This window comes from Anas acuta, chromosome 4 (assembly GCF_963932015.1).
Source record: "Anas acuta chromosome 4, bAnaAcu1.1, whole genome shotgun sequence".
NCBI lineage: Eukaryota > Metazoa > Chordata > Aves > Anseriformes > Anatidae > Anas > Anas acuta.
In genome coordinates, this window is record NC_088982.1 from 69,283,443 (window position 1) to 69,296,847 (window position 13,405).

The 13,405-nt window shown below is 43.5% G+C and overlaps 1 protein-coding gene and 1 long non-coding RNA gene across 15 annotated transcripts in view; both read right to left on the minus strand.

Moving 5' to 3' along the window:
- Positions 1-12,781, minus strand: part of EMCN (endomucin) — a 77,634-nt gene extending 64,853 nt beyond the window's left edge. For 9 of the 14 annotated variants that reach the window (XM_068681808.1, XM_068681799.1, XM_068681801.1 and 6 more), the window contains exons 1-3: positions 12,698-12,775; positions 10,160-10,250; positions 8,984-9,185 (exon numbers count right to left, since the gene is read on the minus strand). In XM_068681808.1, the coding sequence (XP_068537909.1) occupies positions 8,984-9,128 (145 nt within the window). In that variant the 5' untranslated portion in view covers positions 9,129-9,185; positions 10,160-10,250; positions 12,698-12,775. Of the gene's footprint in view, positions 1-8,983; positions 9,186-10,159; positions 10,251-12,697 lie in introns of all 14 variants that reach the window. The other 5 variants (XM_068681809.1, XM_068681812.1, XM_068681811.1 and 2 more) reach the window with 5 other exon arrangements.
- A 35-nt stretch (positions 12,782-12,816) lies between these two features.
- The window catches only part of LOC137856437 (uncharacterized), a 28,510-nt gene continuing 27,921 nt past the window's right edge, over positions 12,817-13,405 (minus strand). Inside the window, exon 11 of the long non-coding RNA XR_011096443.1 lies at positions 12,817-13,130. This is a non-coding gene — a long non-coding RNA (uncharacterized lncRNA). The remainder of the gene's footprint in view (positions 13,131-13,405) is intronic.

The following is a 13,405-nucleotide window of genomic DNA, read 5'->3' on the forward strand; positions in this document are numbered from 1 at the left end:
CCTCTTTTTTTTTTCTTTTCTTTTTTTTTTCTTTTTTTTTTTTTTTTCCAGCAAGCAATGCAGTATATGCTCAGCTGGAGTGGGCTCTGACCGTATGACTACCTGGCAAACCTACACAACTAAGGTCTTACTGGCCAAATTTTTCTCCTGGAGACCATAAAAACGACAAGAGAAATAATTGGCTGGCAGAGAAAAATGAAGATAGTGCTCACATTTCTGTAGCTGATTGACTTTCCTTCTCTGATTACTGTGGAAAATTACTTCAGATGTGGAAAAGCTGGGGATATTTCCCAGGTAAAGGCCTCCCTCAGCTTAATGCAGTTGTCACCTTTTTTATTGCCAAATGCATTTCCTTGGAAGCAGGGAGATCTCCTGACAGCCCCCAGCTCATACGTCCCAAATCCTGTAACATCCCTCTGCAGCTCGGGCTGTGGATGGGCAACTTCTGCAAACAGTTTCTCATAACGCAGGACATCAAAAAAAGCTTGGAGTCCAGTGCCTGCACTTGGAAAAACCTCCACGGAAATAGAAATACATAAATCTGGAATGGGCTAAAACTCGATGTCAGTGTGCCTCAAAAGCAGGTGTCTAATGTTAGGCTCCTAAATCCTTTTCAGCCACCAAGATTAGTAGCTTGATCTTTGCTACTGGTAATCACCCAGCAGGTTCTGGGAAAGCAGCTTATTTCAGTGCCTAAACGTGGGGTTTAGGAACCTAAATTTAGTCTCTCAAGTCTGAAATCCGGGCCTTGCATCCTCAGCTAAGGACAAGTAAGGGCACCTGGAGCTTAACTTGCAATTTGAGTTTTACTTCCAGGTCAAACACGAAGCTCAGAAAGGGCCTAATTTTCCACCTCCAGTGTCAGGAGACCTCCCTGATCCCACCACGGCTGGCTTTGCTCTGTGGCTGGAGGAGGGGAGGATGGTGGGGCCCGTGGCGAGGTCCTGTGGTGCACCAGAACCCCCCAGGGCTGCAGCCCTGCTTCCCTCCCTCCCACCAGAAAGCCTTCTCAGGTCTCGTGCATTTCCCCCTGTTGCTTCCTTCCTTCCTTCCTTCTCCTTATCTGTCCAGCAGCCACTCACCCTATCTGCCTTCTCAGCCTCCCGTGAGGCTCCGCAGGCTCTCACGAAGCTTTCACCACCCCGTGCCCTGGCATTTTTCCCACCTCCCCGTGCTACCTGCCCTTGGCTGATGGAGAAGCGGACTCCTGGGCTCCTCTCTGCTCTCTGACTGGTAACAGGACGCCCCGTAGGGAACTGGGAGATAAAAGTAAAAACCAAGCTGTTTGAATGTGTTCTAGAGAGGCTTTGTTTGCCTTGTGAAAGCCCTCCAGAGCACAGAAAGGATAACTCCAGGGTATGGCTGCACTTGAAACCAAAACCTAGGCTAAATCTTTAGCAGAAGCCAAAGCCAAACCAGAAGCACAAATCAAAAACAAATGTGTAACTCTATTCCTAGAAAATCCTCTTTTCAAATAAAATGTAATTACGCTCTTATTTTCTCAAGCCTCGCCTATACACGAAAGCTGTAACCACTTTACTAACCCCCTTTAGAAGCTGATTTTTATTTTAATTAGGACAGCCTTTTTATGTCCTTTTGGGTTGTTCTCAAAACACCTTGCACTGATTTGTCTTAATTCATTCCTTACAGACAGAGCAGCTTTTGTCTCTGGAGTCCTCAGAGCGAACAGACTATGTATTTTTTTTCTGTCCAGATTTATTCTAGTGACTCTATTTGAATAATTTGACAAAGAGTAAGGATCTTTCTGAAATCCTTAACTGAATTTAATGTATTTCTAAAGGAATCCATGTCAGGCACCCTCTGTGGGATTGCAACTGTGGGACAGCGGTGTTGGCTGCTTGTAAGGACCTGGTCCGAAGGGACACTGAAACAGCACGAGGAAGAAGCCTGAGCCAACAACAGCCACCTTACGCAGTGAGAAGAGAAAGGGGGAAAATGCTTTTGTTGTCAGAAAGCAAAGAAGAAAAGGCATGTGTTGTGAGTGTAAACCTTTAACTATCCCTTAAATAAAAGTGCCCGAGTGCAAAGCTGAGAAGCTTTGCAGATCGCTTTTCAAGGGCTTCCCCTTGGAGCTGGTGTATTGCCACGTACACAGGTCTCAGGCCATGAATTCAAACTGGTGAGAACTACTTGGTGGGAGATACCTGCAGTAGCTGAGACGCAGGGTGAGCTTCTCCTTAGCTAATGTGGCTGATGTGGTGGAGATTAAGGACCAGTTTGATACGGCAGCAGAGGAAATTATACAAGCAAACCTTACAAGAGCTGTGAGAACAGCCTACCTATGACGGGCTTCGAGCAGAGCCCCACAGTAATTACCAGAGCCTTACGTGTGTTTTTAGCTCCTACATAACTCAGAGGCTTAACGAAACCTCTCAAAAGAAAGCAGGAAGGGCTGTGCACTGATTCCTAGTGATTCATTGACTTCCTTCCTCCCATCCCCAGTTAGAGCTTTACGGGACGAGCCAGCACGCCAGCGTGCAGAGTGCTGCAGCCCTGTAATGCCCAATACCAGCTGTCAGTGGTGACACCAGCACCGTCCTCCAGACACCCCTTGGCTCCTGGTGAGCTGTAGGGCTCCCCACAAGGAATACCTCTCATTTTAAATGGTACTCTGCCTTCCTCTGCCACGGACAGGCACGCTGCAGTTGCGTGGTTGCCAGCCCTCTCGTGCTTTCACGGCCTGGCAGACGTCTCTGTATCATGCTTCTGAGAAACAAGGTGATTGATGACCAGCTCAGAAACCCCACTACGAAAGCAAGTTGCAGAATAAGAAAACATAAGTTTAAAATACATCTGAAGCTATTCTATTCTCTGAGCTGTCATGCAGGATTTCTCCGAGGTGTCTCTGAGCTGCACTAGTGCAGATCAAGCCAGTAACAGCCTCCCACTGAGCCCTGGCTTCCCAAGAGGTTTCCCCTATTCCAGTTCGATCTGAGGTACCTGTTAGGATGTAACTGTGTGAGCTAATCTTCCAAGCAGCTCTGGAAATCTGATTTCTCTCTTTATCCTTTCTTTTTTTCTCTCTCTTTTTTTTTTTCCTTTCATTTCCTTCCTTCTGTCCTTTCTTCCTTCCTTCTCTCTCTCTCTTTTTCTTTGTTTCTTTCTCTTTCTCCCTTTCAGTAAATCAATCTAGGGGAACTCGCACAGGTACGTGGCTTAAATGAGTTTGTGATGTTTACAAGACTATAAATGAAACACATTAGAAACTATCCTGAATGGGTCTCCAGCTGATTTCTTCAACTAGACCCCAATATGTGCTTAAGAAAAATTGAAAAATCAGGCAAGGTTCGGAATGCATTGCACGACCTTGAACCACAGCAGGATCCTCATGTCCCATCTGGAAGGTTTCTGCACAGCCCAGCTGTGTGCTTCTGCCCTCGAGTCACCTGCAGGCTGGAACTGAGCTGCCTTTTGGCCCGTGTCTTTGGAAGTCCTTAACTATTCGTGGGATCATTTTAACAAGGTTAGAAACGCTTGGAGGTGGCTGGACTAACTTTTTCGAGCTCCTTGTGCACAAAGCTTTAACTACCAATATGGTTTTATTACTGATCAGAATAACATCAGAAATTGGAAGTATCGGTACAGTCAGCCACAGAACATTACAGAAATGGTGACCTTATTTAAAATTCTTGCCTAAATTGACACAGGAGAAGGACTCCCACTGGGCTGGGGGCTTTAAGTGGGCTTTGGTTTAGATTATGCTCTCTCTATACAGTGCTGTCTCGACCTGTCAGTGGGAAAATCCAGCTGACTTGAGGAGGAGCGAGGGTAAGTCCCCACTGAAAATGCCACCCGTAGTCTTCTTTTTATCTTCAAACAGCACACATAAGCCCAGGGAGACTATTTCAAACGAGAGAAAGTTTTAACATACAAACACTAAAAGTAGCTCCACAGTTTCAGTGGACTGCCTTTTCAACTCGTTCCTTTTATGCCTTGGCTCTTTTATTTTAGAAGTTTCTGCACAAAACAAATGGACTAGACTTTATTTCTGTGCTACGGAGTAAGAGGCATAATTCCTCTGTATGGAAAGTCAACTGGAATTTTCTCAATGCTGTTGAAAGGGGTAAATCTGGGCTCTTGTGTGTCTAACACTTGCCCTGTTGAGAGCCATGGCAAAACAGCTACTGAATTTAATAGAACCTAGATTTACCTTTAACTTCCTAGATCTTCTACTTGCATTGCAAGAATGATCTATCTGCCCTATTACATTTGCCTTTTCTTGAACAGGATCAATCACCTCTTCATGTCCAGACGTTGCCCTGTATCCAAAGCTCTGTATATATAATTTCAGTCGTCTCCCATGTGCACATGGTTCAGTTCCCAGCAGAATTGGGAGAAACATTTCCACTGAGATCCCAGCGATGTGAACTGGACACTGATCCGTGACTGTGAGCCTTCCTCCCTGGCTCCTCTGCTTGTCAGCCTTGAATTCCTGCAGCCTGGCAGGACTCCTCCCAGCTTTTTCTCCCAAAGCTTTCAAAACAAAACCGATAAAATGATATTCCTCCCTGCAGCTCTTCAAGGTTCTTTAGGCAGAGCAACCAAACAGCAAAGGAAAAAAAAAAAAAAAGAAAGCAAACACGCCTGAGACAATGTTTTGCAAACAGAGGCCACTGGAGCAATATTGTGAGCAAAATAGGAGCTGCCAAGCCAGAATAGGTAAGTGGTGCCTCTGGTCCTGTGTAATTCTGTGGATTACAGACCACATCTCCTTGTCAGGTATTATTTCCACATATTTTCCTCCAAATAACTATCTGAAATACCGGAACTAGCTATGTACAAGAGTTATTTTTGTGCTTGTGGAAGTGAACAGTAGCCACAGCTCTGGCCTCAACAAGAAGGAGCCTCTGTTGAGATTCACAACTGGCTTGCTGTCCATCACAGGTCTAGCAGAGTGGCAGGGATCAAGATGATGCCACTGGAGCTCCTGAAGGGGACATACAGACCCAAAAGCACTCTGTAACTGTACGGCTCCTTGTATGTTGCAGCTCCTAGCTCCTGGGAAGGAGCACATTATTCTTATTCCAGACTGACATAACTTGAATTAAATTACTCAATAAGATTTCTGTCTGCTCCAATTCCCTTACTTAGCTATTTTATAGAGAAAAAAACATGTCTACTTTTTCTTCTAATCAGAGTGGAGGGTTCCTCATTTATGTATGTTAGTTGCTTGATACCATCCTCCCAAAAACTTGCTGAAGTGTACCAGTAGCCACACCATCAATCCTTAGCTGTGAGGCTCCTGAGTCAATGACACTCTGTCTCTTCCAAATTCCACTGTCTTCCCTCACTACATGTCGTTCAGGATGGGGTATCACATTTATGACGTGCATCATTATTATGTTCACGTGTATGTTATGTTGATATATTTTTAAGTAAGCAAATGTTTCAGCACTGAAATGCTGCCATTTCTGTTTCAAAGGCGTTATTTTTCATTTCAAATGGGAGTTAAGCTTCACTCTTCCCTTTTTCTTTCCTTGTTGCAACCCTTCCATTCTGAAATCAAAGATGTCAAGACTTCTCCTGAAGGAATTTTCCTAACAGAATTGTGTCCCAAATATTAATAGCATTAGTATCGTCCAAGCTGGATAATTGGCAATCCCAAAAGAACTGATAGGATCTGTTGCCTATATATTACTAGCTCAGGGCTATGTAATGGCCGGTGCTAATTGATTTTCTTTCTTTCCAGCCATACAAACATAAATCATAGTTAATAATTCTCTCAAGTAATTTCTAAGATAGTAAGCGTCTATAGTACGCATGCTGCCACCGCAGGTAATACCTCTGATATGCTTTCTTCCGAGGACAGACAGAAAAACATCGTTCTTCATCCTGCCATTAAGCACAGATTGGAGATTTAAGCACTTTAAGCCTGAGCTCAGACTACGGCGGCACATGATGTATAGCAGAAGGGGCTCCGGGTACGTGAGTTCCATAGAAAAAGCAGACACTATTAAAATATAATGATCAAAACGCAGCCTCCCCGGCTCCCCCTGCACTCAGCTGCACTTACCAGATCCTACAGCGCAGTAACTGCTACCTCACAGAGCTTTGTCTAGAAAGTGTGGCAGAACAGCTGTAAAGTGCCAGGACTTCTAGAGCTGGTTAATTGGACCTTTAAAGTGTATTAAGTGTCTATTGAAATGCAAGCCATAATAGCTCCCAAGAGGAACAGGGCTATAACAGCTCTACACATTTATGGATATAAGCTTACATATGCATTAAATGTATAAAAGAAATGTCTGTATAAACACATTGCATAAACATATGATGAAAAACACTTTCTACAAAAGCATAAATTAGGGCGTGAAAAAGAGCAACATGGACGAGCGCAAGATGTAAATGTCCGAGAGCTTGTTTTGCACAGAGACTCTCAGTAAGAAAAGGTCAAAGCCTTTTGTTTGAAGAACAGCCTGCAACATCTTCAGAGAGGACATAAACAGCACAGCAGCCACAATGAGACACTCTACCTCCTCGTGTAAACAAATGATGTTAGTTAACAATTGTTCAGAGCCTGATAGGAGCTGAAACAGCAACCCACCTCTTTCAGATCAGTTGAGCTGTGCTGGGTGCCCATCCCAGTAGGAAAAGCAAGGAAATGTGGCACCAGCCCAGTTCCCCTCTCTGGGAGCTGCTGGCAGTCACTGGAGAGGTTCTGACATTGCTCTGCTCTGTGCCCAGAGCCCCCCTGGCCTCTTTTCTGCCACCAGATGCTGACACGGGACGCCTTGCCTCTCACAGCTAGGGTTGGGTCCTTTGGGACCAATGAACCAAATCATGCATCAAACAGCATCCCCGTGGGTGTAATTACCCCTCCACGTGGAGTCGGCACGTTTCTCTATACTGACCTCCTTGTGTATTTAAATGGAAGTGTTGCTGGCAACCGAGTCATGTGGACCAAAGCCTGAATAAACCTAGAATATGTAGTCTCAGACGGGAGCAGTGTCCAGCAAAGCTGTTATTTGTGTAACTACAGAGGTGTATTGCCTTCTACAACCTTTTTTTGGGTTTTGTTCTGCTCTTTCTTGACTCAGGCAAAGCTAGTGGGAGTTCCTCCGAGGGCAAGAAATGAGCCAGCACTGGTTAAATTAAGCATCTGCCTGTTTCAGGTGGTGTCTATTTTAAGATATATGCTATGTCAAATATATGTTAGTTTGATATTAACAACACACCACGCTGCATACACACACACAGATATGTGAAAATATAAAGCTATTTCATGGATATTCACAGTGAGGCGAGTCAGGAAGGCGGCTGTAACTGCTGTGTAAGCAGTGTGCAGGCTGTGGCATCAGTCCCCGTTCCCATGAGATCAGCACCTTTCATAAACATCCACGTGGCCCTTCACAAATACTGCAGCAGCAAAGATTTTCAGGTGGTGAGGCCTGGCCTGCCTCAAATTGGTGGAATCAGAGTGAGGATGAGGCTGAAGGTTGTCTCCCACCCAGGTCCATCGCCCTGAGATGGCTGCTAAATTTCATCCCACTTCCTAACGAGGTAAGAAATCCCTGGAAGAAATCCCACAGCGGGACAGAGCCCCTACCCTCTGCCTTCAAGAGCAGTCTGGTCAGGCCCCAAGTCAACCCAGGAGAAAAGCAGTTTCGTGCACTTTTAACCTTGAAACTCCCTTTTTGCTTTTGGACATCAGGGTACAGCGGTTCGGCTGGGTGAGGACGCAGCCCATAAACAATGTTCCCTGCTTCCATATTTACTGAGGAATGCTACACTTGGCAGCACACATTTCCAGTAGCGGAAGGCTGACTTCCTGATGTCAATATGATATTTGGCAGTTAGCACATGCTCCCCAAAGTAAACCATGGCACAGCTTGAACACAGTCTGTGAGGGTCTACAATGTTCAGAAATACTGGCTAAGCTCTTCTTTTTTCTTTTTTTTTTTTGACAAATCGTGCACCAAAATGTGCAATACAGAAGAGGGAAGGATTAGACACAACCCAAGCAAATAGTGGGCTGTTGTTCCGAAACCACTGACAGTAACTACTGGGATATTTTCTTTGCATGCAAATGAATTGCAATAATCCCTGAATGAAGACAAGCTTTTTACTATTTTGTGAAATAAATATTTTCCTTGTATAACATTGCCCGGCGGATTAAAAAGCAAATAAAGTACAAGCCTGTGCCTACATTATCTAAAGCTGCAGGATCCCAGGAACCCGTGTTTTGTACAGCTTCACATGTACGGAGCATCATTAAGAAATGTCAAGGCCATATTTTACTCGACTCCCTTCATACACATAAGAGAAGAAGAATTTTAGTCACAAAAACATCTCCCTATTATTATACACACAAAATATGCAGCTTCCCTGGGAAAATCATGCATTCTAATTTGTTTTTGAAGGAAGTAATTTTTTTCCTGGCATATCTGATAAAAACAACAGCCCGTGATTATCTAATCTGAAGGTCATGTCACACTCAAATAACTGGAGTATCTACACAGTAGATGGAAATTCTGCTGTCACCACCCATCATGACAACTGTCGGCAAAATAAAAGCAATATTACTGCCTGCCTTCCTGGTACATCCCAAATTGTCTGGATGGTAAAAATAATTCTCAAGAACAAGCAAACAAAAATCTGTGAAATGCGGCCGTGCCTGTAAATTTTCAGACAGGACAGAAACAGAGGTCAAGAGGAAAAGAAGCTTTAGTAATAACCAAATCTTTGCAATTCTAGTAATTGAGCTGTGCTCCATTTAAGAAAGCAAGAAGCAAAGGTGGCTTAGCTCTGGGAAACAAATAACTTGTTCTGTCAGCAGATGTGTTAACGAAGTTTGGTCTTGCAAGGATCTGAGTCTTTCCCCGCTTCCTTTTCCATCTCCCATGACCTTACCCTACCCTGGCAATACTTTTGTTTCCTCTGCTCCAGTCCTTGCCCTGTGCACCTCCACCACACCACATCTCTCTTACCTTCATGACCTCTGCTTGGGCACATCATTTCTGCCTACCTTCAGAGCGCGTGCACTGGCTGGGCAGCAGAGAAGGCAAGGTATGGGGTCCACCGTGCTGATTTCTCTCCCGAGGGACACTATTTGGAGGTCTCCGTCCTCTGCCGAGCCGTCTATTTTCATGAAGTTTTTCATCTTTTTCCATCTGGTCTCTGCCTCACGGCCAGGTATGGTTGAAGAGACTCGATGAATTCAGACGCAACTGAGTGAAGAGGGACAAAAGCCAAGTGTGAGGTGGGATGGTGTAATTCTGCCCTTCTGAAGAGACTCAGAAGCTACCTACACTCATGGTGCCAGAAGTGGAAACCACCTCCAGGATTCACTGGCGACCCTCTCCGTGGCCAGCTGGCCAGGGATTTGTGTTGGTGGGGAGGTGGGTGGCTCACAGGGGTCTCAGGTGTCCCCCACCTCATCCCTGCCCACGGCTGGTGGCCCTCCACACCTCAGGGTGCTGCCAAATTTTAATAATCTTGGCAAATTGAGGACATCCCTGTCAGTGAGAGGTGGTTCCTGCAGCCAGGTGTTGGCAGGGAGGAGGAGAGACAGGAGTGTGGGGCAAGGACACGTTGCTGCTACCTACGTGCAGCCCTGCCGAGGGAAATAAAAGCGGGCATTAAACCAGCCTTAGGCCTGGTGGCTCCCAAACCACAGGGTGTGATTTCTCCTCGCTGCAGCTCACAAAGAGGTGGGCAGAAGGTGGCTGCCGATTCCCCCAGGCCACACCAGGTGGCACCAGCGCGTAGTGAAGGTGGCAGCCGTGCTGCAGCTGCTGGCAGGGCGCAGGCTGAGCCACTAGGCCTTCCTGCTGAAGGCATCGTGCCCAAAAATGAAGGCACGGTGCCTGTCGGCACCTTAAAATGCTGCCTGGTTTCATGCTGCCTCCTACCTGGCGATGCACAGGGAGCTGAAGCCAGCAGCTCTCTGATTTCAGGTTTTGTTTTCAGCTGGTGCTGAGAGTGATTAGCTACCCCTTGGTTAACGAACCGTCCGACCATTGCTAACTTGCTGCAGAAGGAAAGGAAAGGAAAGGCTCAATTCATTCAAATCTCTTCAGAGCAAACCTAAACAGTGCAGTTGTTAATTAAGCACCTCTTCTGATGTAACTATTTTGGGGAAAAAAAAAATCAAAAGCAAATGAGTGAGAGAAGAGTTTCCCCTTTGTGTTGCCCTACTGACCTGTGCAGTCGTAGATGTGTCTTCATCTTTTGCATTTTTCCTGGTTTAAACACAGTATTTCCTCAGGCCTTTTGTGTTTGCACTTGCGAACCTGGCAAGGAAATGGCAAATAAGAAGGAAAAGTTCTAGTAATTAATGGCTATGTAAAAAGCTTTTGTTTGCCACACAACAGTGCTGGTATGGTTTTTGTGTGAGGGCTCAGTATGAGCTGGGTCCAGCAGAGGACTTTGAAGTGTACTCGAAGGCCGGTTTGCTTTGTATTATAGCAACAACTGGGTGGGAAACAAAGAGAGGCAGAAAATTCTGCAAAGGTAGAAAATTCATTAAAACATGGCTGGATTCTCACTGAGATCCATCTCTCAGAACCCTGACCTGAACAAGGGCCTACTGAGAAAAGGGGAGGGGGTGCTTGCTCCTAGGTAAGGACCCAAGTGACTTACTCTCAGCTGAATGCTGCTGTTGTGCCCCAGACCTCTTTGTTGATCAGGCCTTGTGTACTTGATATCAAAGAGCAGTGGTTTACATTTGGGCATTATGTTTAAACACAAAGGGCTCAGCATTTTTTTAGTCTTTGTATCTAAATGACATCACCTCCTGCTGAAATTCAAACAGATATACTCGATATGCAAAAGAGCTTCAGTCTAATTAAAAGCACTGCAGCTAGATTACCCGGCATGCCACATTGGTATCCAAAGATGATTTTATCCTGTGTGTTATTATGAATTAGAGAGTGGCTTATGGGAGGACAACAGCATCTTCAGGACACAAACATGAGGCAGAAAGAAAATTGTGATCTAATAATATGCACTGCATTCTAATAGTAACAAATACTACAGCCTTTGTGAATTCTAATTTAATTGTAACATCCCTTTTGGATCCAGACCACAACATTGCTATCAGAGTGATGTCCCATTGAGAAATCAGGACTCTCTGCTTTAGACTATGGTGTTTTGTCTTTTCTGAAATGAGCGAGAGGTGGTTTTGCACAGAACCAGCCAGTTTAGGGGCGGTTATCAAAGGTTTACTGTAGTCACTGTAGAAACTCTTCCATCGCTCGTGATAATGGATTGTCAGCTATAAGACAGCATGCAAATGGAGAGGACAAGAGAAGTAATTTAAATACAGCACTGCAGAACAAAACTCCTGAAAGTATTTTTGGTTCTAGGAAAAATGAAAAACAAACCAAAACAGAATAGACCAAGGCAACTGCTGCAGAGCCAATAAAGTGTTCCTAGTTCTACTCGTATGTCACTTGTTTGTAAGAAATTAAATGGTACTTTCCAAGGACTCCCCTATAGCTAAAGTGATAATTCTAGTACTAGAAGCAATCTAAAAGCAATGTATATCTCAGTAGTATGCTCGGTCTCCCTTAATAAAGTTTTTCTTGCAAAGGCACAGTCTGTCATGTGCATTAATGCCTGAATTCACAGGATTTTTTTTATTAGTGCATTACATATATTACTTTTCTTCGTACATAACTGAAAGGGGAAAAAATCCATTGGCTTCTTGATTATTTTGATGAAGAGAAGTGAAATCCCATTTAAAGTATTGGAAATGTTTAAAGTGTAATGCAACAAAGGGGTATGAATTTTACCAACATATAATCAGTTGCAGCTGATAATGCTAATGCTAACTTTAGTAACCATCAGCATGTCTCCACATGAATGATAAACAAGAATGAATATTTGCCTCCAGCTAATTCTTAGCTCCTACCCAGTGAAACAGATAGTTGGTCACAGATATGTCATTGTTTGATCACGGAAGTCTGTAACAAAATCTTTCAAATATCTTTCTTTATCTTCTCAAAGAAATTTCAGAATATTTGACATCCCATTCTGTCTGCTTTGTGTGCGTGTTCCCACAGCCTTGTTCACTTTGCATCCTTCTCTTGGATGGTCTTCATTATGCTCCTTTTATTAGATATTATATTTTACATTGGATAAAGATTATGCAATTGCAGTTTCTAAGTAATTCAAAATGCAGAAGAGAGAATGATAAAAAACCTTTACAATGATGGAACACAACCAAAGTTTCTTTCAAAACTTTCTTTTAAGGATTTTATAGCATGGCTCAGACAAACATGACTGGCTAGTCTCATACATGCTGAAGTTCATGTTAATGGCCTGAGGTAACTGCAACAAAAAGTTAATGACAAATCACTTCCTCAAATATACTCTTTCTTTGGAAAAAAACAACAAACCACCTCATAATGAAGCAGGAAAACTAGTAAAGTGTTTTTTTTTTTTGTTTTTTTTTTTTGTTTTTTCCCCAGTGAAACTCTTACTATCTAATTATGGAAAAATAAATTTGCTTAATAGTTGTTTACTTATTTATTTTTGAAAAAAAAAATTAGGGCATCAAAACAGTTTTTAAGAGTTCAGTAGTGTTTGTATTAATAATATTGTGCAGTGTATATAACGTGTGTGTGCATTCATCCTTGAATCAAGAAATGGTCTGACATTCTATAGTTTTCTATGTTTTTTAGAGATTTCCCTGCTTATACAATATAAAAAAATCTTTTAACCTACTTCAGCATACCTGAATAGATCACAGAAATCTTCTAAATACCGATTCTTTGAGAGTTGTCATCTTCAACCATCTGTGTAAAGAGCACCACAAACTGGTTTCAGTGAGCAGAGGTACCTGAAACATATTCAAATTAATAACCCTCATATTCGGTAATGCACTTAAGATGGCTGTCTTCAGATGTATGTTAGAAAAGAGTGACTTTTTTTCTTTAAGAAAAATTACATATAAATTTACATGAAATGAGAGTTTCTTTAAAATGGCCCTTAGTATGCAGACACTGTTGGCTCTTACCTTAATAAAGTGAGAAGCTGGGAGAGCAGCATGAGGAAAGCAGGAAGAACTGAAGCAGAGCAGCAAGCTGTGAGATGTTCAGAGGAGCACGCCCTGCTATCATGGGCCAGCTCTTCTTCACAAGGGTCACTTGCAAAGTGCTGCACAGGAACTAATTGGGGTAGAGGAACACTAAATTCAGGTGCCAAAAAATATCTAAGTTGGTATGGATAGGAAAAATGGGAACTGCAGTTGATAGCTGATGGGAAAAATAATTGTGGCTATTCTTTGTAAGGGCAAGATCACAGAAGAAATGGGATTTTTCGTGTAGCTAGGATTTTCTTCTATTTGCAGCTTCTATGGAAAGGCTTTTTCCACTTCAACTTGCCAACGTGCGAGCTAAATAAATACGTGGGCAATGGCAGCCCCTATCCTACAGGGAGCATG